The following is a 23,518-nucleotide window of genomic DNA, read 5'->3' as shown; positions in this document are numbered from 1 at the left end:
TTTGCGTCTTTTTAGAGGACACGCGATGGTCCGGCCAGAGAATTCTCTTTTCCTGCTGGCAGTGCCTCGGCACTCAGATTTCAATACCTCCTAGCATTTAGTATTGTGACTCACGTAAAATGCTACAATGTGAATTGCTGTCTTTCCATGGCAAAATGCAAGCTTACCAGCCCTAGTTAATGCTTGCAAAGCCACACCCACTACAGTTGGAAAATATCCCCTAAATGTGTAGAGTAAGGATAACAAATGGATTAGAAAGACAGGGCTCTTCTGTGGTTGCCTTGAATAGAAAAACACTCTTGTTGTTCGAAATGAATGAAGAACTAGCTAGAGCTTACAATGTACTGTATATGGCAAAAGCATGAACTATTGGCCTTGAACCTAACCATAGTGTTTAAGAATCTTCAGTGTTACAGTATCATTCTGATTGATGCCTCATTTATATAACCAACGGCTTAGTTTTTCTTTGCTTCAAATTTTGAATAATTCTCATTCCTCATATTTTCTTCTCCGTCATAGAGACACAGTGACACCATAGTCCAAGACTGCATCTTCTGGCTTGTAGTGTCATCGACATATATTTAACTTTAGCTTTTGTTAACTATAGTAAATTGATTGCTCAAGGACACAGTTTTAGTAACACTTGAAAGATGTTTTATTCTATAAAAATGTTTTGTGCTTCCATTCATTATACATCTGAGTAACTGTATCAGTATGTAAATTAACATTCCCTAGTAATCATGAATGTATTACAAAGGTTCCTCATCTACATTTGTTTTCCATGCACAGATGTTCAGGGATGTTTTAAATTAAAATGCTTTGAATATTTTTAACAAACATTACTTGACTAATGTTCTTATGTTTTAGGTTTATTAGACATTAATAGATGTCTAGCTACTGTAGGCTGCTACAGTTAGATACAAGAGTTACAGTATCTTTTATTATCTGTTGTGTCAAGGTGAGCTTAGTGTGTACTGAAATACCTAACCCCTTCCAGATTAGGAGCACCTCCATAAACACTTCACTGAGCTTTTTCCGCCTTAAATACAGAGAAAAACATTTTGAAAGTCAAACACAAATTTTACATCTCACACTCTTCAGTATAACGGTTTTATTTTCCCAAGTCATATCAGCGACAGGAAAATGTAAGGACAAAAGCATATACAGTACAGTAGACATTATTTTGGATTGTTGAATAGCATTGTGAGGTAAAATTTTAATGCTCTCACTTTCATTTCATTCTTAAATTTGTTATTCTATTAGTATACAATGTGGTTAATATTTCACATGTGCAAGTTGGTCAAAATTCTTAGAAAATTTGGCAGCTGGTTTGCCTAACAGCTAACACCACCATTAGTTCTTGCTTGATAGGAAAGTAAAGAATTGCCACAAACATGAGTAACACCGGTAACTGCTATCCAGCTGCTGGATTTGTTTGAATAAGCAGTAGCTCTGCTGTGCCTGCAGAAATGAGCCAAAAGTAAACACCTGTCCCTGCTGCTGTTTTCAGCTAACAAGCTGTAAAGGAGATTGTACAAGCACAATCAAGCAGGCCCGTATCTACTGTTCATGCATAAAATCAAAGGCTTTGGAGGAGTCTAGTGTAGTATAGAGGTCTTTCTCCATGGGAGCAATTGTAAGACAATTTCTAGTTCAAATGATTGATGTATTTTGCCAGTATAGGATTTCATCTTGTGCCTTGTGCAAAGCTTTCAGCAGACACAGACCAAGAATGGAAATGAATAATATAGCAGTTGATTTAAGGCCTTGAGGAAATTGGTGTTTTCCTGTTTGCAATTAGACCATTAATCTGGTCCATTCAATGGTCTTAAATTTAGTTATTTTCAAAAGTAAAGACTAGATTCGCAAGCCTTTTACTTTTCGTAGCTTCTATCTGAACACAAAGCCAAGACCCAAAGAGTGGTTTACTATTTCTGGGACCAAACAATTGCAGTTATTATTTTAGAGTTTACTGTCTGTAGTGAAACACTGTAATGAGTTGATGGAGGGAAAACCATTAAGTGGGAGAATGTGAGTAGAATAGGAGCAAGCCCTCTTCCATTAGAAAATACTTTCCTTCAATATTTAATTAGAAAGCCTAGTCTTGCATTTTAACAGACTTAAAGGCATGTTGAAATCTTTCATAAAACCCAGTCTCAGACCGCAACTTGTCCTGAGCTGGGTAAGTACAGTCATTTGTCATTTTAAATGGCAGATTTGTGACCTTCAATTTAGAGTCTGTTTTAACAAAGGTTGAGCTCAGTGCTTCTGGAATTACCGTGGGCCCTACCTCTTTTATTAATTTTACTGTAGGTGCTTCTTTTAGATCACATTTTATTTTAGTGTCAACAAACAACACAGGACAGGACAGTAACAAGATAAACAAAAAGATAAGAAGTTTAATTATTTCCCTCCCTTTGCACAATAATCGGACCCCCATCAGTCTCATTTCTTCTAGTTGTAGCTGCCCTCCAGATCTCCAGTGGGCCATCGCTAGCGTTGTTTCTCCTTCCAATGCAAAGCTCTCTATGTTCCTGAGGTACGACAGCCATTGCCGTATCGGCAAGCTATGAGGAGCTGTGTGCTTTTGACTTTTTTGCCGCACTAAAACCGGTGAGCCAAACATTCTGTCGACAATGCTTTAGTTGAAATTACCTCATTACCTAGTCCCACAGCAAGATCCAGTGGTATGTTTCTTCAATTCATTCTGGACAGAATGCATATCAGGTGAACCCAAAAATGACCTCTGTGCACCACCAAAACATGCATGGAAGTATGTTTCCAGAGAGGTGCTGGGACAGTTCCCGCACAGAATCTCTTACACAGTGTCCAATAGCCTGTAAGGAATACCTACATTAATTAGCCTGTGGTTAGGAATTTAAGAAGCATTAAATATGTCCCAAACAGCATTTCAGTGAACTAGCCCTAAAATTATTTTATTATTTTCTTCTTTACAGATGTCTGTGTTGAACAGAGAATCACACTGGATACTTTTGTAAAATGACACTTCATTTTGTGATTCATACTGCAACGTTTACACCAGTCAATCTTGTATCCATCGTAAATATCACATACTTAAAGATGATAAAAATAGATTTGGAGCGATTGTGCTGAGTGACTGAAAACATGTATAAAAGGTTACATTGCCAAGTTTAGCAGAGCGAGCATCGAATACAGACATGCCAGTTTATATAGTTTAGCCTATCTGATATTTGTTAGAAATAATCCAAATTATTGTTGCTATTTTTTGCAAGATTGAAACTTTTATTTTAGAAACGTGAAAGATTTCCATTTTGAACCTGACACTACAGAAAGTCTACAAACCACTGCATATACAGGGATGCATGATAGCCAATAATGCAGTGTGTTGGTGGAGTGTTGTATGAAATTGTACTTAAACGGGGTGAACTGAATTGTCCTGAAGTTGAAACGGACAAAAAAAAATAAAAATGGGACCAAATGTGCCACCAGTTTCGTGATGTGTAATATCTTAAGAGACCTGTCCAGAGAAAAAAGTGCAGTCTGTGTCTTTTTATTTTAAAATGTGTTTCAATATAGAAAGCAACCAGTTTGTTTTTTTAATACGTTTTTTGTTTTCAGGGCTATTCAAATGATGCATCAAGACTACACTGCGTTTGTATTGGAGTAAAAGCAGCACTTTGCTGTATCCTGCAGTGACCTGGTCTGAAGTATCAGCACTTACTCTGCACATTATCGGATTTGAAATAAAGCCCAGAGATGGCGCATCATAATTCTTGTATGTTTCTTTTTTAGAACAAGTTTACCTGCCCCCATGTTCTCACGGAACGACTTCAGTATCTGGAGTATCCTGAGAAAGTGCATCGGAATGGTACGCTGATCCTTTTTTCCCTCATCTTAACCGCAGTGGCACCTGCTTTGTTTATAATGACATGATTCTAAAAATGATTCCTAACATAGTCTTAAAGTTAAAGAAATCTCTTCTTTCTCTGTCTTTAATTTCTGAATTGCGCCATATGTGAAGGTTTGCCTGTATGAAGAATGAGCTTGAGGTTCTGCGGTTGATTACTTCAACAGCAGGAATTTCTCTCAGAAGTAATAACTAATATTGCACATGTTGGCAGGTTGGCTAGTGGGTGCTGCCTTAGGGCTCAGTTCTTTCTTCATATATCTGTGGGGAGTGGGCTTGTTCCCCACGGTCGCGTTGGTTTTCTGTGGGTGCTCCAGTTTCCTCCCGCCTTCCAAGGATGTGCTGGGCAGATCTGACTAGCTGCTCGTAATTGACCCGTGCTCTGTGGCCCTGCATTGAACATGCCTTCCCTCCGGGAGGAGGGGCTCTCAGTCCGGCCTTGGTCCGCGCCTGACCCTGCCTGGAGGAGCAGCGCTCTGGTAATCAGTGATCGAGGGGACTGTGTTTCAGCACAGTTTAAGCTGCCTGTCGGTCATCCGAATTAAGATTAAATTGTTTTATTTTGTTTGAATTCTAGCTGAAGAGGTGGGAGTAAAAATGTTTCAAACAGCCATTCTAGAAAGAAAAGGGTGGCTTTCAGGGAGCAGGGGGATCACAGGCGACTCTGGAACAAAATATCACATGCTTTCCACATTGCCCATTTCTGTAACCATGCTGCCTCTCATTTATAAAACTATACAGATTTTATTCATGCATATCAAAGAAATCTCATGCTTTATTTTCTTACCATGCTCAAGGGCAGTTCTCTGTTGCAGTTGTTCCCAGCCCTGGTTGGGGGACGCCAACACCTACTGGTGTTCATTCCAGCCAAACTCCGTACTTAATTGATTCTTTAGCTGAAACAAGTTGCCTGACTGTAACCACAACAAGCTTTTTTTCTTACTTATAAACTGGAGATGTGAAAAGCATAATATTTTACAAATGCTGAAAAAAGAAAAGGCAGCATTCAACATATTTAGGAGCTGGAAACAATGTTAAGAGTAATTCTGTTATTAGAGCAGGTTTAAAGGAGTATGAAACTTGAAGATGCAGATGTTCCAGACTCCAGGTCCAAAGTCGGGAATGAGCTCTCGCGCTAATAGAATTATCAAGGATGTTGTAAAACACCTTAGAATGGCCTTTGCCAAATCGCAAACGTAGAACTCGCAAACATACAGATTTTACTTCAGTCTTCCTTGTCAGGTTTTGTTGTGGTAGGTAGGTCACTTTTCAGGCCATCAAGACCCATAGGGAAGGTTTTGTGGTGAGGCTAAAATTGTTTTATTTTGTCATCTGATTTCCCGTTCTATCGGGTATATCAGTAGATGGATTTGTATAAGTTTTAAATGTGCAAAAATAGATGCAAAAGCTTAGTCCAGGTGATGGTTATATAATAAGTCAGTGAAAACACAGGAGGATCTGTGAAATACTGGTTTCAAATCCCCTTCTATTTTTATCTGCATATGTCCAAGACCAATTCTGTGAGCAGACTTTAACCCATAAACAGTGACATAACAGTTGTCTTTGTAAATATGCAACTGCACTCCGAAATCTCAGATATCTTGGAATTTGCCTGGAAAGAAACTTTTTGTGTGATTTAATCAGATTGTGGTGAGAGCCTTGGTGATCCTTGCTGGCATTTGCTTAGGAAACACATTAGCATGTAGGCGGTGTCCATCTCAGAAAGCGGAAGTGATCCATCCATCCATGATCAGAAAGCCACTTGTTCTTCCTATAGCAAGTTTCCCAGCGACCTTGAGCTTGTATACAGGGTATAAGGTTTGTGTGTTTGTATATAGGCTGCATAAGACGCATAAACTGGTGGATGAGAGAAGGCGAATTGGCTGATCTAGTTTGTATCTTGGAACGATTTCAAGAACAGAGGAAAGGTATGGGTTTCAGCAACATGGCTCAGAATTATTTGCAGATGCTGTGCAACCTGGAGCAGCTAAATTTTGTTAGAGTTACAAAAGGAGCCATGAGAACACAGTTCCCATGGAAACCTGGGGAGCTTTCAGCAGCTGCAGTACTTGCAGATGTTCACCATGTCCTTCAGTGGATGGGAGCCCTTCTTGGACACACTGTGGGGACCTTGAGCAGTGGGAGAGACCTCTGGTCATCCTGTTGCTTAAATCTATCCTTTTCTCACCAGAGGTTTGTGGTAGCTCTTTATTTCCATCATTGTTTTGTGCTTTTATAAATTTCAGAAAAAAATCCATTGCTCTGGGACAGAAAGAGTAGTAGTTTTCTGGTCATGAGGCAGTCTTTGTTGATGTGAAGGAGTTGCGGTGAGCCTGCATGAGCGTGCGGCACGTCACATTTTCCACTGGTGGGGTGGCTGCAAGCCCTCGGTCTCGCTGGGCAAGGGGTTGACCAGGGCCCTGCCCTGCTCTTCCCACAGGAGCTCTCCAAGATCACCATGCCTGTCATCTTCAACGAGCCTCTGAGCTTCCTGCAGCGCCTCACGGAGTACATGGAGCACACGTACCTCATCCACAAGGCAAACGCCAGCCCGGACTCCATCGAGAGGATGAAGGTACTGTAACACCACACTGTCCCGCCTGAGGAGCTCCCCAGTATGCTCCCCACACCAGCTCTCAGTGGGAAGTAGAGCAGAGCTATGAAGCCAGTTCAGAGATGGAAATTATTATGAGGTCACAAATGGTAAAGGCCATGGCCAGGGTTTTTATGACCACAGAGTCAGGACCTCAGTTTTACGTCTAATCCGAAGGATGGAGCCTTTTTTCCAATATAGTTTCTCTGTCACTATACTGGGGCATTAGGGCTGTGAGTGCCCCCTGCTGGCCACTCTAACACCATTTCCTGCAGCAACCTTTGTTTTTTCCAGGAGGTCTCTCATCTAGGTACTGGCCAGGCTCACACCTGCTGAGCTTCAGTGGATTGTCAGTTGTGAGTTGCAGGGTGATCTGTCTGCTATCTTTTAGTGTACTAATGTATCATTAGTATATAGACATCATTAGTGATGAAGACTGATAGGGTCATTTTAAATTACCTTCAGGACTTGTTTATACAATTTAATAAGAAATGATATCTAATTTGAATCTGGATAACAGTATTATGGAGGTATGTATGTGTATTGGGTCATGAGTACAGGGAAATGTTAGTTAAAATTATTTCTCTTTCATAATATCTCAGAATTATATTTTAACTTCAACCGACTAAAGACACAGGTGTATCATGTTTTTTAAGGCCATTTAACCAGAAATGGTGCCAGTGCTGATGAACTAAAATTTAATGATATAACACATTCCATTGCTGGTGTTGCATGTTTATCAGGGAATGGGGTAAGAGGATCTTCAAATGTCTTTAATTTTCATCCCATAACATTTTAAAAAGTATTGTGCTTTTGCCTTGTCTGAGTAATTCATTGTTATTTCTCAAGATGCATTTTAATTTGGAAACCATATTTGAAAAAATGAGGATTACAGTATAGTGTTTTATGTCTAAAAGCTCTGTAGTTCATGGAAATAAAGCAGTTGAACACTTTATTCATCTGAGTCAGGAGCTGTTACATGTCAGGGGAGGTTGTCTCTTCAGTGTCTGTTGTAATGAGTCCTCTGAATATCATCCTTTCCACAGATAGTGTCCATTTTGTCATTCATGTTTTAATTAAAAGTGTGCATTCTGGTTCCTACAATATTTTATTTAAATGCACTGAACATAAAAGACCTAACTTTTCTTGTACTACACAGCAGCCAAGGATTTGCAATTGTGTCTGTTGCACATGAAGCTGAGGTGTGGCTGGCTCACGCTGCTCTGTTTTCCCGACAGTCTGTCTCAGCGTTCGCGGTTTCTGCTGTGGCCTCGCAGTGGGAAAGGACAGGAAAGCCCTTCAATCCACTCCTGGGGGAAACGTACGAGCTGGTGAGGTAAGGCAGAGCGTGCCAAGAGCCCTTGTTTCAGTCTGCACTGTCCACCAGCCAAGATCAAGTACACACCGCTTCTCGGACTCCCGGACAATTGAAATGTAGGTACTGTGTAGTTACTGTCGGGTTCCGGTCTTCCTTGCATTTGGTCAGTTTCTTCAGGGCATACAGTAGCTAAAACCATTGCAGGATTTTCTCCAGTCTGTCAAACATAATTATTTTCCCATAATTGTTCTTTTTGTAGTTGTTTCAACAAACCTACCTGCGATGATCAAAGCTGTTTAAGTTTTTTTTTTTCTTCTTTGTCCCCAGAGAGGACTTGGGTTTTAGATTAATCTCGGAGCAGGTCAGTCACCATCCTCCCATCAGTGCTTTCCACGCCGAAGGATTGAAGAATGACTTTAATTTCCACGGATCTATTTATCCCAAACTCAAATTCTGGGGGAAAAGTGTGGAAGCTGAGCCCAAAGGAATTATTACACTGGAACTTCCCAAGTGAGCCAGCAGTTTTATCCCTACTTCTTTGTCTGATTAAATGACATTTGTAGCAATAACTCGCACATCACTATGGCTGTGGTCAAAGTCAAAGCACTCTAGGTCACATCCAGTCCATTATGTTGTGCAAGCAGTAAGAGAAAATGTTCAGAAAACTAGGATTTCCAAGGTTCATTTTTAATTTGCCCCTTTTTTTCTTCTCGGCAGTCTCACTTTTATAGAGCCATATCTATAAAATAAAGGCAGCCAAGCAATTAACTCATTTAAAGTTTTAAGAATCTGCCAAGAAGCCTAACAGACTGTGGGCTGCAGCAGGTGTAGCCTGCTCTCCTGATGATAGGCTTCTTGCAGAGTGATCATGAAGGATGTCAAAATTAGTGGTGTAGTACATAAAGAGGGTTGTCCCAGAGTGATTCTTTGTTTGGTTTAAACGGCAATGAGTCATTAAGCACAGCATGTTTTGTAAATGTTAAATTACCCAAATATCCCAAAGAAATGTGTCATGCAAAATTTAAAAGCCTGCACATTTTCCTATAGGTACAACGAGGCCTACACATGGTCGAATCCCACTTGCTGTGTCCACAACATCATAGTGGGACAACTGTGGATTGAGCAGTATGGGAATGTGGAAATAACCAACCACAAGTAAGAAAGTGTTGTTTATTACGTTTCACATGTCAATGTAGTTTTTCTTCAGTTCAGCAAATATGTTTTTCCTACACTTGTTCAAATAAGAAAGACAAGTTCAGTTGCCTGCTGGTCCAGAAGAGTATGTTTTCTTTGAAGAGTCATAAAAGGGAGTCATTTTTTAATGGGGGTAGTTTCACCTGAATTAAAGGTTTGGCGATTGTCGAAACAGAAAAGGAGACTAACAAGATCTGTTTTCTCACACAGGAGACTAAGTGTCCTAGGCTTACTGCTAGGATTTGTCATATTTTGCCATGTGCTCCTCCACCTTGCTGGTTTTTGAACATCAACAGGCCACTCAGATCCTACAGTGTATTTAGAGGTTTTTTATGAATTATTAATGTGCACGCTGTGAAAGTGCTTAATGACCCGTAAAAAAATAGCTTGTGCACAGTGACAAACATTTTCTGGAAACTGTCACTCATAACAGCAATTTTATCAGCCACACTAAATAATCAAGGAATTACACCGATTGGCCTGCAGCACCAAACCACTGGTGTGAGAGGAAGGCCTGACCCAGTGGACTACAGGGCAGAATAACTTTTTAAAAACCACCAGGAAAAACATACATTTGTACAATGGAGAGGATACAGTGCTCATTTTTAATAACTGACACTGAATAATCTTTTTTTTTTTTACAGAACTGGGGAAAAATGTTGCCTGACCTTCAAGGCATGTGGCCTGTTTGGTAAAGAGCTGCACAAAGTTGAAGGTTATATTCTAGATAAAAGGTAACATTTAGGGTTTTACAAAGATTCAAAGATTTGGTAAATAGTTGTACATGCATTGGAATATTACAGAATTAATGCTTGTACAACAGTTTACTAAAGTTTTTACTTCTCCTTCAAATCACTTACTTGTGTTTCTTTAGTCCCATTTGTGCAAGAATTGTTTCTATATGATTTTAAAAAAATATAAACATCTACTGTCTGGTCGTAGTACAGTACCTAAAATGTGAGGGCCCCAAAGACTACACAGTGAACAATAGTTAATTTAGTTTTCTGTAGCAAAGTCCATATTCAGACAATAAGAAGGAGAATGTCATACAGTATCTAAGGTATTTAGTATGGCCAACCTGTATAGGAAAGAAATGCATGTAATGGCACACAAACATACAATCTGTCTAAAAATGAAATGTTCTGCACACGTTTTCCACACGTGCTAATTCATACTCTTTCCTCTTGTTCAGCGCTGCAGACTCAGGGCTGTTTAAGGTTAAAATGACTAGATCATGGTAGGCTCGAGACACTTGGGCTGCAAGGGAAAACCTAAAAAGATAACTGAAAGAAATGAGTTTAAAATTTTAAAGTGGCTTTTCTAACATTGACAGTTTAACTGCTCTAGCAGTAGGTGGCTTTAAGGGCAAACTTTGTAAAATTGATATGAAAGAACCTTTTTTCCATTTGTTAACACAAAGTGCTAAATTCGTGGAATAGCCCCACATGTCCTCACTTCGCATGCAATATGCTGGCATTCTTAAGGAATAAAGGGTCATTCAGATTGCATGGTACCAGTGTCACATGCTGTACTACATCTTCTCAATATATTTTGTTAAGATAAGCTTTATATGGAAAAAGGACGCAATTTTTTGGAAAATGCAAATGCATTGTTGGCTAGTTATGAAAGTCTTTATTCTTTTAGCATAAGACTGAGGTCAAGTCTTATGGCACAGTTTTACCAACTGTTTTTGCAGCAAAAAGAAGCTGTGTGCACTATATGGCAAATGGACCGAATGCCTGTACACTGTCGATGCAGCAACATTTGATGCCCACAAGAAAACGGACAAGAAGAGCTCAGAGGACAAGAAAAGCAGTAAACCAGTATGTATAAAATCTAAACACATCGACATCATACTTCATATGATATGAACGTGACATTTGACGCTTAGTTTGTCCAATGCAATTAACAAAAAAAGAAATACAGACTTGACATAAACTAGGAGTTCTCGTCTTACTTAATTCAAGTTCTGAACATATTTTGTTAACGGAGGTTGTTCTCTTTTTTTCCTTATCTAAACCAGCTCTCCTCCATTTCGATGGAATGGAGAACTATGCAAATTAGGTGGTAGTCCTAATTTGGAATCTGTCTAGAAAAGTAGGTTTTTCCTCCCCAAACGTAGTAGACAGGCTAATCCAGTTGCAACTTGCATATAGAATCTGTGTAACGCTGTACCGGTGTTCCAGACTAAGGTTGCACCTGGCTCTCCCTGCCACAGCTGCCCAGTACCCAGCACCTACACTGTGGACGTGTCCCACAGCACAGTGACGAATGTGCTTCCAGGTGTGAGTGTAATTAGGCTGCCGAGCCCCCATCCCCTCCTATTTAATGATGGTTCTTGAGGTACTATTAATCTTCAGGCATAACCCTTCCTGCTGGCAAATTTAGCTGCACACAAAAAATCTGATCTTGCTTTTTTACTTTTTATTTAGCAATGAAAGGATTTACAACCGAACATAACCAAAATAGCAGAATAAACATTTGCCTACATATTTTCTCCTAAACTAAAATCAGGTTCCTGTAGGGAGATCAATTTTAATCTATGTTTTCCAGTATTTGCTTAACCTCTCTGCCTGCAATCCGAAAGAAAAAGTTATTTTTTCCATTATATAGGCCTCATCAACAACATTAACCCATTGTTCATGTGTTGGAGGGTCTTTTATAAGCCATTTTCATGTAATTGCTTTTTTTACTAGCTGCTAGAAGAATCCCTAGTATTGTATATATCTATCTTTTACTTCAATATTATCAAAGTCGAACTTGCCCAAGTATATAACATGGTATATTCACATTTACTAAATTATTAAGAGTTATACAGCATATATAGATTTCCAGTATTGGTGTATTTTGGGGCATGACCAAAATAAGTGTGAATGAGTCACATCTTGCTCTCCACAGAATCTTCAACATTGTGAACTGCTGCCTTTTTGGTTGGCTAAAATTTTAGGGCTGAAAAAAAAAATGGGTCAAATTCCCATTCCCAAGTCTGTGAACTTGTAGAGCCTTGTTGAAATCTACTCATATAATTCCATTGATCCATAGAAATTGCTGTTGATTTATTTTTCCCATTTTATTTTAATATATTCTGTTGAGTCTTTTTTCATATATTCAGTACTACTGTATAGCTTTGATATTATGTTTTTCAAATTACCTTGTTGATATGCAGCTATAAAATGATCAAGCAGTTTACTATTCTTTATATGTGGCTGCTATTTATATAATGTCTGATTTGAAGATGTCTATAAAAATATATTTTTTTCCAGATTATATTGTTGTGATGGATCTTCAGTGTTTTTCAGATGGTGTTGTTTCTTCATAGTACATATTGCCGTAATCCCTTTTGTAGCCCAAATCTTAAATCGTGTGTCAGATTTCCCAGAAGGGAAATCATGTTGGAAACTATCCATGATCTTGAAGGTTTGAGTGAAGGATGACATACATTAGGGCAGCACAGTGGCGCTGCGGTTAGCATGGCTGCGACCCTGGGTTAGCTTCCCAGGGAGCTGTTTGCATGGAGTTTGCATGTTCTGCACAAGTTCTCGTAGGTTTCCTCCAGGTGCTCTGCCTTCCTCCTGCAGTCCAGAGACCGGCTGGTGGGTTAATTGGTTTTTGAGAAAAACTGTCCCTGGTGTGAGCATGTGCATGTTTGTCATGGATGGAACAAACATGGGGCCCATGAGTACCTGGATGAGGCACTTTAGTGCCTGCTTTGAAATTCAGAACTATAACCTTTAAATTTGGTGTTTGCTAATCCAGATTGTTTTGTGTGCTTTCAGGGAATTCTCAGACAATTGCGACTTACTAAAAGAAGCAGCATCTTAACATTTTAACCATATTACATATTTTGAACATGATACCTGCTGTAGTGTTTTACAGGTTTCCAGAATGATTTTAAAATTAAAAGGTGGACTCGAGCACTTACTGATATGTGTAGTAGCCATACTCCTTTGTGACCTACCAGACGTCAACCACCAATGGGCAGGAAGACTCTTTCTGCATGTTTATGTTGGCCACTGTCCTGAAAGATATGAACCCTGGACTCCATGTCAGGTGCACTGAATTTGAATCCACTGTGCTGGAATGCATCAGTGCTCTGTTTGTCCTTCACAGAGCTCCAGTGCTGAAGACCCTGATGAAATGCCACGGCCAGATGCTGAGTCTGTGCAGGTGATTCCAGGAAGTGAGCTTCTTTGGAGGATAGCCCCCAGGCCACCCAACTCGGCACAGGTGGGTGCGTCACACGCCTCCTCCGCTTGGGCTCTTTCACAGCTGGTTTAAAATAGTCACTTCATTCCAGGTGGAGGCTCATGTTTTTCAAGTATCCTAAAACGTATTTTGTGATTTGTCCAATTCAAATCACAAAATGTGTTTTTGTTAGGCTTCCCACATCAGTTTCATTTTACAGCCGAGCAGAGAAGGCTTTCCAATCTTTCATTTTGCTTTGCTTTAAGGTATCGCCGCTAACTTGAAACACAAGGTTGCTTGTGGGTAGAGCTAAAAGTAAGCACTGCTGAGCTATTGAATACACATCAAAAGCCTCTTAAACATTGCTCTTCAGAATACCCAAATCACTCATTAGCAAAGGGAATCACTCCTCCCACAATTTTGAATGAATGCCTATTTTGATTTGTCTGATGTCAAGATTTTTATCAGAGATGCTCCATAGCCTTGTGCTTATTACACAAATGGGAAATCTATAGATTATTTTGTTGTCTGTTTATTTGTAGATGTACAACTTCACCACCTTTGCCATGCAGCTGAATGAACTAGATAAAGAAATGGAAGGTGTTATTCCAAAAACAGACTGCCGGCTGAGACCCGACATTCGAGCAATGGAAAATGGAGATATAGGTAGAGTGGCATTTTGTAACTAAGGGGCTTAGAGCAATGTGGTCATTGCATGTTACAGTGTTATTTCATGAACCCACAAAAGCTCAGGGAAAAACTTGTTAACCTTTCCAAACAGTTCTCGCATATTCACATGGTTTAAAAATTGTTTGGTGACAAATATTGTTATGGAAAGAAATTCTCTTTTTTTTTTCCCCTAATGTCTTTGTGTTGTCTTTATGTGATGGAAAAACAGGTTCTTAACTAACATAATACGAATTATTAAAACATTTTTTTCTAAATCCATGAATTTTACTATCCATATTTCACAGTTATAAGAATATACGTGCTGGTTTAACTGCAGCTTTTATGAAGATTTAGTTTCCAGTAGTGTTTGGCTGTACACTGTCCCTCCCACCCCCGCCGCCCTGCAGCCTGGAACCTGGGACGTGGTGATTTGCACGTCTGGGCTCAACCAAGAGGGAGGAACTCCTCTGACCCTGCATTCCTTTGACACGCCACAGGCTGCACAGCTCAAGACAGAACACTGTGCACCTGCAGCGCATGGAGAGTCACATTCCCTATGACCCCAGGAGCCCAGAAGTCCCTGGACTTCCCTGCCTCGGTGGAGCTGTGGAGCTCAGCCAGTCGTGCGCTTGTGCATGGCCACAGTCAGTCACAGTCGGCTAGTGACAGGGCCAGGTCGAACCCCAGCCTCAGGCCTGGCTTTCCCTCAAGTCTCTTCTCCCTGGCTGTGGTGGTGCTGGGGGGGGGGTTCTGTTCACATTTTGTATCCATATGTTGTATCAAAATAAACGCCTCTGATTAAAGTTAAAAAAGTCAGAAAATTGAAAATGTTCACATTTTGAATTCCCGTGTTTGGCAAACAACACCGGGTAAAAACGTATCGGGCTGCTCCATGTTTTACAAGGGCTGACAGAAATGTTCTCTGCATCCACCCCCACTGTGCAGATCTGGCAAGTGAAGAGAAAAAGAGACTAGAGGAGAAGCAGAGAGCGGCCCGAAAAAACCGCTCCAAATCGGACGATGAGTGGAAGACCAGGTGAGTGGACTTATGGAATGAGGAAGGTCCTAGGCTTGTGCGGGATGGGTTTAGTGTTTGTTGCTGTGCCAGGGAATAGGATTATTCTCTGTGAGTAGTTATGAGATATTCCAGCCACAGAAATATACAACAGAAAGTATTTAAGGGGGCATACTGTAAATGTATTTAAAAAGGTCTCTCTGTATCAGTTTTGTGAATAGTAAACTGCAGTACTTTATTTACATACTTTGCATAAACCGTTTCAATTTTTTTAAAATAAAAACAAAGTTTTTATTTCCTTACGGTTTGAGTACATTTTGTGACTTTCTCTAGGGGGAGGCCTTGACATCAGTTAAAACTGAAGTCTTGAAGTGGTCTTAAAAACATTTAAAATCAGTTGTCTCCTACACCTTTCAAAGTTTAATGTCTCCTATTAATATTTAAAAAGCTATATAAGCTTATTTCACAGGATAATGTCTATTACAGTATTAAACTTCACTGTCCTGTGAGGTTTTTTTTCCATCACGATTCAAAATATTGTGCTTGTTCTCAACTACTGATATATTTACATTTTAAAATTTTCTTTAGTCTGTTGTCATTTATGCTGTGTCTTCTCCTAATTAGTTCCCGTTGTTTCTCTTTTCTTTTCATGAGAAGAATCCCTGCTCTCGGCCCCAGGTTTGAGTTGTTTGCGTTATGGTTTGCTTTGGTTTGTTCCAAGTAGAACCCTGTGTCGTAGTTGCACTACCAACACTGAAGTACTACAACAGATGCTTTTGTTGTGCAGAAATAAACTAAAAACACCTCAGCAGCACAAAATGAGGAAAATAAAACAACTGGATCTAGTTCCTGGAGTTTCTGAAACTGGTTCTGTTCAGAAAACAAGAAAATATATATGCATCACAAATAGAGGTAATTGGATTGACTCTTCTTCCTCAAGAGATGCCAAAAATAGATTAAATTCTATGTTTTTTTGTATTTATTTCTTCCTTACTGCAAAGGAATGTTCTTTAACCTTATTTCTTCCAACTGCATTGATTCTTTGTGACTCTGAACCCTTGGAATGCTTAAAATTGCCACTCGTGTTGCACAAACTAGTAATGTGATCTTTCTGGTTTGTGTTTCAGGGAAAGATAAAGCTGTTGACGGTGTCAACTTCAGCTAACAATGTCCACTTCTAGGATTTGAACTAAGTGAAATAGCATGCACATATCACTGTGGTAATATGCTTGATAAATCAATTATACAGAGAATTAGATTCAAAAATAGCTCTCAATATTTCTGTTGTGTATTTTAAAATGTTTGCTTAAGAAAATGAATCATCAATGATTTATATCGGGAAGTTAGATTTCGTACTGGAAGTAATTGTAGGGTTTGATCTGAGAGAAAGGGTTCATTTAATTTGGCTCCTTACATGCGGAAGCTGGGAAATGGATGTCTGTGATATTTCGAAGTAACAAAATAACTGCTGAATAAGTTCTAGTGCATTTGCAAGAATCTCTCCTAAACACAGCATTTTTGACAGCTGAGAGAGATTATCTAAAGAGCTGCTTGTACATTTTTGGGAGCATTATAAGAAAATGTGCTTTTGCTCTTCAGAAATGGCCATTTTTGTAACAAACGAAATGCAGTTTTTTGCACTTTAGTTTATAAATCTGCTCAAACCCTCTTAACTACAGGATGCCAGGGGACCCTGCCTTACTATCTCACACAGGAGCTGACCGAATTGTTTTTAAAGCTTCTTCAAGCAGCCTGGTCTCATCCCTGTACAGCTTTCTCACATACTGTATAGTAACATTAGTCCTTGGCTCGTCACTCATATGAGACCGAGAACTAGACCACCTGAGTAGGGAAACGTTCCCTCCTGAAGACTATGTAGACCGGCTGATCTATTTTAGACTTCCTCGATGACTCTGTGTAGTATTCTGTCACAGACGGGCCTGGAGTAGGTCTGGCACCTGTTTAAATTCATTTCAGGAATGCCTTGCAATCGAGCTCTTGGGAGACTGTAACTGGGATTTTGGTGAATCTAACAGGTGTGACCATACTAATGAGCCTGTTCCCATCTTTTCTATTCCCTGGTGATTCACAGATTACTGTCACTGGTGCCAAGAAAATCTATTTTAGTGCTCTTTAATGCTCTTCAGACCCTATTGGGAAATGTTTTAAGCATCTAAGACAGTTGTCTCCACTGATGTGTTGTTTTAAGTCAAAGATCGCAAAGATTTCCTTTGTTTTTTCCATGATCTGCCATCTGCAGGAATTGTCATTTTATAGCATCATAGGTTTTTAACACTGGTGCTGTATTTCAATAGTGTTTTCTTATTTATTCGAGTAAGCTGTGTGTGGTATCAATACAGTGACTCTGATGAATGTTTGTACTTCTAGTGTACAAACAGAGACTGAAGCTACTAGCAACCAGAGAATCTAGATAGAACAAATGTCTTGTTTGTAAACATTCTTCTGTTCAGAATGGGGAGGTAATCGAGTGATTGTACGACATGTTCAACCAGGAAAAAACTAATTCTGCACTATTAAAGCATCTGTGTAGTACTTTATAACTAACCTTTGCTATAGTAACTTGAGAAGAATAAAGAGCCCAAGTAGATGGTAACTTCAAATCCTTTTCTAATACATGTGCAGTACTGTATATGGTTGTTAATTTAAAAGCATGTGCTATATAACCCAATCAAAACAATATGTGTTTTGTATGTACTTTTTACTTTTTAGGACTATCTATACAGTTTATGAAGTTTTCTCATCTTCTCCTAATGGTGCTTTTTTCTCAGAATGAAAAAGCTAATTTTAAATATAGAAAGGTGGAGCTATTTACTTACATGAAAGTCAGAACCAATATTATAAAAGTAGAAATGTTAAAATAACTTCCTAGTCCCCTTACCTTCTGGCCTTTTTAAAGAGGAAGGTCTTTTTCTAGTAATCATTGCTGATTTTTAGGCCTGACATTCAGCACAACATAAGCAAGAGATTAAGAGTTCTGTTCTCAGAGTACTGAACACTGCAGGTCATGCAGAGCCATGAATAATTCAAGCCTCCTGACTGTTTCTGGGTGAGTGCAGAAGAGGTGTGAATGATCTGAAGGGCACACAGCAGACTGTGCAGAATGTGCCCTTTTGTGTAGACTTAGAACTTCACACAATATTCACTGCATGAGACTATCTAGCTGTCCTGTACATCTTTGTTCATGACAAAGTAATGTACAGTACTGATTCATTTCGATTGCGCAGTTTAGGACAGAGAGTTATCAAGGCCTGGTCTGCAAGGTCAAGAATCCACTTTGTGAAGGCTGATTTGCTTCTCTGAAGTCTTGAGTTTGGACCACAGTTAGGCACTAAAACCAGCACATTCCTGCCTTGGCTCTATTAATGACAGTTTAATGACTCACGACACAGAAATGGCATGGACAATAACCGTGGTTCAAACAAGCTTGCATTTCGGATTACTGTACTCGTAAATTCTGCTTCTTGGTTTACCATGTCTGAATCGTTCTACATGCAATGGCCTGCCTTTTGAGTGCGTGTGTATTAAGAATGGGCTATTGAAGGGAAATGCTGTTTTCTACTTTAAAAAAAAATGTTTTCTGTGTTGTTTTAACTTGGTTTTGATTATCTCATTGGAAAGTCACTTTTTCTCCATGTTCCTTTTAAAACTGAATTAAATATTCAAGTTAAAAAGCAGGTGTAATCTGTACAATAAACTGTGACAGAGGCTCTTCCAGGGACTGAGAGTCTCTGCCATTTCTCATTGAGGCTGTAATGGCATCACCGATACATACACTTGTACGAAAGAGTGAAAACTGCCATAAGCTGTAGTTTTTCTCTTCACCAAATTCTAACTTAGGAACCACATAAATATATACTGTAACAGATGCATATGAAATGCTGGAGTAACCAAAAGGGGAGACGACACAAATCAATTCATGTAATGGTGTACCACAAGCCCATTAACCATCGCTCACAGATATGGATATTGGAGAGAAATGACCGTGCGTTCCAGTGGCTGACTGGAAACTGCTGCTGCCACTGTGAGCAATCTGAAAAAGGGGCAAACAATTAAGTCTTGGCCATTTGGCTGTGGTTGTTTGAAGTGACCTGTAATTAATTGTTCGGTGATTTATTTGTTATTGTGTCTCAGGTGGTTTCACCAGGGCCCCAACCCCTACAACAGCTCCGCAGACTGGCTATACTCCAGCGGATACTGGGACAGGAACTATTCTCAGCTGCCTGATATTTATTGATTTCATATTTGTGTAGGACCAATGCAAGCATGAGTTGTTAAAACCTGAACTTGAATTCCATTTTAATGCTTTTTTTTTAAAAAAGACTCTAATTTAAATCGAGATTGTAATCTGCTGAATTATTTTTATAGGATTTACAGACTTCTTGGTTTGTGTGAACTCCTGTCGGTAACAAATACAAACAAGCCATTTCTAATCAATGTCACATTTGGGGTCCAAGAGATTATTTTAACAAATTGCAGAGAGAATTTTAGTGATACAAAATGCACATAGAGGCACTATAATTACCTTACAGCAGATAACATGATGTGAATAGCTGAAGTATGAGATTTAGTAGAAGTGCTCAATGATGATTAAAAATTTGTTTTTTGTCCCTGTGTTGAAGCAAAAAAATCCCCCTGGAAACAATCTAAGACTGTTTTGACCTTTGTATTGATTGACCATGTTAAACCAAGTAGACCCGTTTCTTCTTTGACGTTAACCACTCGGTTTTATGTTTAATGCAGTGTTTTGAGTTGAATGTGATCTGTCACGTTGCGGTGTTTCTCCCCAGCACCAAAGGCTTGCTTCAAGAATAAAGAAGCCATTTATGTTATCTCTACAGGACTTGTACAGCAGTGAAGTGTAAAAAATGTACTTTTATTTGTAATGAAAACAGAGTTAAAGATGCTGAAGCCGGGCTGTTCTATTTCAGTCGCATTATGGTTTTTAAATTAGTGATGCCATGGCTGAGATTGTACATGTTTTATTCAAAGTGTCCATACTGGACACCCATTTCCACTCTTCAGTGTTTCTTCCCCGGAAGACCCATTTATCCCAAGATTGTGCAATTTTCCTCTTTATTCTTTCCATGTCTAAAAAGGCATAGTCTATCTCCCAATATAAAAATCATGAATAGGGCTATAAGCCTCAGAAAGAGATCAGTCTCCAGGAGGTCTCGTTTTCACCGGAGTTGAACTCAAGTTATCAGCCTTTCTGAAAGTAAATTGGACCCCCCTGAACATTCAGTTATTTCTAGGTTTCATAAAAACTTAACACACAACTTTTAAATCTTTGTTGAAGTATATAACTGGAGGAGAGTATTATGTTGGAGGATAAGTTAGAAGTATACCACTGAATGGAATCTCAGTTAAATGGTTGCTGCTTTTGAGGTTAAGATCCCTGTGAATCTACCCAGTATCTAGCAATACCTGTACTGTCACAGCACTGCACTGATTATGTTTCTGTTTTTTGTGTGGGTAGATGCAGTAATAAGTATGAATTATGCTGTATTTAAATGTAAAAACAAAAAAGTTTTGTTGTATGTACATAAATGGGCCAATGGGCTCTTTACATACAACGTTTTAACTCATGTTCTCATTATCATGTAATTAAAAATGTTAAAAACAGTTCTAAATGCTGCTAAATAAAAGCTTATTGTTGTATAGGAATAACATTGCAATTTCCTTTATTTGATTAAACAAATGTGTAGCTGATCAATGGTAAACAGTTATATAATTATGATTAGGAACTCGCAATGTCCCATCTGTGCTGTCCAACCCCATAAAATGTTGATGAGTCTTATCTTACACAGTTTATAAGAAGTGCAGCCTCAACAGTTTTTCATTTTCTCTGCTGTAGATGTTAATAAGAGCCTAGATTCTCTGTGTGCATCCTTATTTTTTATTTGAAATGACCAGAAAGGACGAACGTAGCTTTGAACACATGCATTTATTAACAGCGGAAACAGTAGGTGAATGTTTATCTTCCAGATGTAAACCACTTCAGGTGTCTATGTTCCTGAGGAGGTCAGACTGCCAGTTGTGCTGTTACAGAAAGATTTAATTTGCATGTTAATACATGAGTTAAACTGCTAAGGCTGACCTTTTATTTTTACCATTTGTTAAAATAAATCTGATTCAGTCATTCTATCAATCTTCCTGGAGTCTTCTCAATTGTAGATTTAACTATTAACCAATAGTGAAATGTTTAGTATTTCTAGGTATAAAATCTAAGATTAAATGCATTAATGTTAAGATTTTACTTGATGTTACGTAGGTAGGACTAGAAGGGGTCCTATTTTAGAATTTATGGTGAAATCTGTCTGGTCATTTTCAAGATAATAGAAAAAGACATGACAAACATGAGATTTTATCAGAAAAAAACTTAATTTATTGCCATTGCCAATAATGCCATATTCTGACAAATTACATTGAATGGACAATGGAAAAACGCCCCTCCTTTCTCCTTTGACAGTAATTGGAAGCAGTTGTGATGGTAGTTAGGTTGGGGTCCTTTTCTCCATCATTTCAAGCAAATAGGATGATGTACGTAATGAACTGACTGAGGTCAGATAGGTGTGGGAAGAGCTGTGTCCCAAAGTGGGGAGCTTACAGTGTGATAAAGCAGTCCTAGTCCTCGCTTTGATTTCAGTCTGATCACCTACTGTACTTTGATCACTTATAATCACCAAGTAGCATTAGTAAACTGACATCTCACACGACTGGGACTCCAAACTAGAGAATCTGCCAATCTACTGTAAACATGTACAGTTCAAGCAAGCTTCCTACGGTACTTTGGCAATCTAAAATGAACACAAGCATTAACATTCTTTCCATACCTGAGTGCTGTCCATGATGGCTTCTCCTGTCGGTGATGTCTAAATAGATCCCTTTGGGTGGGGCACTGTAGGGGCATCTGCTCCCGTATTCCCCCTGCAAGGATGCATTGACCAGGCTGCCAACTGGTACATATGCTGGGGAACAGACAGGAATGACGGCGCTGGCTCTCCAGGTCTGTGGAGGATCCTCTACCGCAGGTATGGGGACAGAGATGTATCTGGGGTGTCAGGAGTCCGGTTTGTTATCCGGAATCGCAACAAAAATTGGTACAGAAGCCTCTGTTCGCTGGCCGCTGTAGCTTCTTAGCGACAGAGCAGATATGCGTTTTCCAGGAGGAAACCCCGCTGCTGGACACTCGCTGGCCACGTGTGCGTGAGGAGGCAGGTCTGCGCAGCTCGGACCTAACTGAACGCACCGCAAGGGAGGGGATCTCTGCAGAAACGACCGGGCTCCTGGCGTCACGAGCACCGCCGGGGGTAAGGACTGAGCCTGCGGAAAGGGCAAGAACCTGCCAGGTACTTAGCAGGGACACCGGGCTGGAGTGAAGAACACCACTCTGACAGACGCCGCAGTGATGACAGTATTGTTGAAAACCAGGACGAGGTGTTGGCCTGTGAAAAAGCACTTGCTGCTGCCAGAAAGTGTGCAGCAGCTGTCCGTGGGAAGCAGCGTGTGAACTTCCTTGCGCCGCAAAATCGCTGAGCTGGTAGAGAACCCAAACATCATTCTCGAGGTTGCCTTGAACAGCACCCCCGGACACTTCCTCGGATAAGAGGGGTGTTTCCTGAGCCGTCTTTTGTCGTTCCTCATCTGCCAGAAGAGCAAAAGCGCATTTGCATCTCACACAGTCTTTTAACTGTCTGCTTTCCAGCATGGACTGTATGAAGTTTTACACACACATACACAGGTGTCTTTCCTAGTATGTTCAGTCTATTATACAATTTGAATCCATTTCAACATTTTCCATGAAACAGCTCACTGGCAGTTAACATAGAATTATGTTCAGTTATGTAGAATTTTTTCAGTTATGAACCTCTTGGTTGCTAAACGAATCCTTTGCACGTGGAAAACAAATATTGCGATACAGTAGTTATAACTGGGCAGCATGGTTGCGCAGTGATTAGTGTTGGGGCCCTGGGTTGTGTGTACTGTACAGGCATACAGGTACTGTAGCTTAACTGGCATCTGGGAAAGTTGTCCCTGGTGTGAGTGTGTGTGCAAGTCTGTGTGTGTCCTGTAATGCCTTGCGCCCATTGCTTGCTGGGATAGGCTCCGGCTAAGAATAAAGAGGGTAGAAAATGGATGGATGGAAGTTATAACTATTTTTTGTGGAAACCGGCATTAACAAGTGCAGAACGTTATCCTAATAGTTACTCTTACCAGCTTCCTTTCTCAGGGCTGACGCAGGGGCAGCTTTAGGTAAAGACTCCTCTGGAATCATGTTCTTCTCAAGGACAGAGTTGGCTGGCTCTGGTCCTCTGGGTAATTCAGATTGTGCATTGCGGTTAAAAACTGGAGTTTTGTTGGACAGTGTTTCCTGAAGAACAGCCATGTGTGTTGTGCAATATTCACCAGTTCTTAGTAAATATTCTCTCTCTTTTTCTAAAGGGGCACTGACTAAATGATGTGCTGTTGAAGACTGTGCTCTAGCAAGGGCAGTTGCATGTGGTATTGTCCCCAGAACAGGGTATTCAGGAGAAGGAGCTTGATTGATTTCTACCGGGAATCTTTCTAAATCTGAGCTCTTTTTACCATCTTCTTTAGCTTGTGCCACAGTGTGGACTGCTGCTGTCTTACGAA

The 23,518-nt window shown here is 39.8% G+C and overlaps 2 protein-coding genes across 3 annotated transcripts in view; one reads left to right on the top strand and one right to left on the bottom strand.

The window, feature by feature from the left end:
- osbpl1a (oxysterol binding protein-like 1A) overlaps window positions 1-20,551 on the top strand; it is a 53,491-nt gene extending 32,940 nt beyond the window's left edge. Inside the window, exons 18-29 of one of the 2 annotated variants that reach the window (XM_088641971.1) lie at window positions 3,775-3,850; window positions 6,330-6,464; window positions 7,721-7,818; window positions 8,128-8,310; window positions 8,848-8,955; window positions 9,639-9,728; window positions 10,691-10,817; window positions 13,105-13,221; window positions 13,722-13,845; window positions 14,794-14,884; window positions 15,521-15,541; window positions 19,016-20,551. In XM_088641971.1, the coding sequence (XP_088498097.1) occupies window positions 3,775-3,850; window positions 6,330-6,464; window positions 7,721-7,818; window positions 8,128-8,310; window positions 8,848-8,955; window positions 9,639-9,728; window positions 10,691-10,817; window positions 13,105-13,221; window positions 13,722-13,845; window positions 14,794-14,884; window positions 15,521-15,541; window positions 19,016-19,118 (1,273 nt within the window). In that variant the 3' untranslated portion in view covers window positions 19,119-20,551. The remainder of the gene's footprint in view (window positions 1-3,774; window positions 3,851-6,329; window positions 6,465-7,720; window positions 7,819-8,127; window positions 8,311-8,847; window positions 8,956-9,638; window positions 9,729-10,690; window positions 10,818-13,104; window positions 13,222-13,721; window positions 13,846-14,793; window positions 14,885-15,520; window positions 15,542-19,015) is intronic. The other variant, XM_088641972.1, reaches the window with a different exon arrangement.
- A 262-nt stretch (window positions 20,552-20,813) lies between these two features.
- LOC148655469 (uncharacterized) lies at window positions 20,814-23,270 on the bottom strand. The gene is made up of 3 exons (XM_088641984.1): window positions 23,099-23,270; window positions 21,718-22,528; window positions 20,814-20,923 (listed from the first exon to the last, which is right to left on the bottom strand). The coding sequence occupies exons 1-2, from the start codon at window positions 23,268-23,270 to the stop codon at window positions 21,960-21,962; spliced, it is 741 nt and encodes a 246-aa protein (XP_088498110.1). The 3' UTR covers window positions 20,814-20,923; window positions 21,718-21,959.
- Between the last annotated feature and the right edge of the window lie 248 nt (window positions 23,271-23,518).

The sequence above is a fragment of the Lepisosteus platostomus genome, chromosome 8, assembly GCF_059453375.1.
Source record: "Lepisosteus platostomus isolate fLepPlt1 chromosome 8, fLepPlt1.hap1, whole genome shotgun sequence".
NCBI classification, from domain to species: Eukaryota; Metazoa; Chordata; class Actinopteri; order Semionotiformes; family Lepisosteidae; genus Lepisosteus; species Lepisosteus platostomus.
The sequence above is the reverse complement of the archived record's forward strand: the minus strand, read 5'-3'. Positions and strand labels throughout refer to the sequence as shown.

Excerpts from the sequence above, each read along its gene's own strand:
- LOC148655469 (XM_088641984.1), bottom strand. The coding sequence starts at position 23,270 with ATGGCTGTTCTTCAGGAAACACTGTCCAACAAAACTCCAGTTTTTAAC. Across the intron at positions 22,529-23,098 it reads AGCCCTGAGAAAGGAAGCTG|ATGAGGAACGACAAAAGACG; the intron begins GTAAGAGTAACT and ends CTCTTCTGGCAG.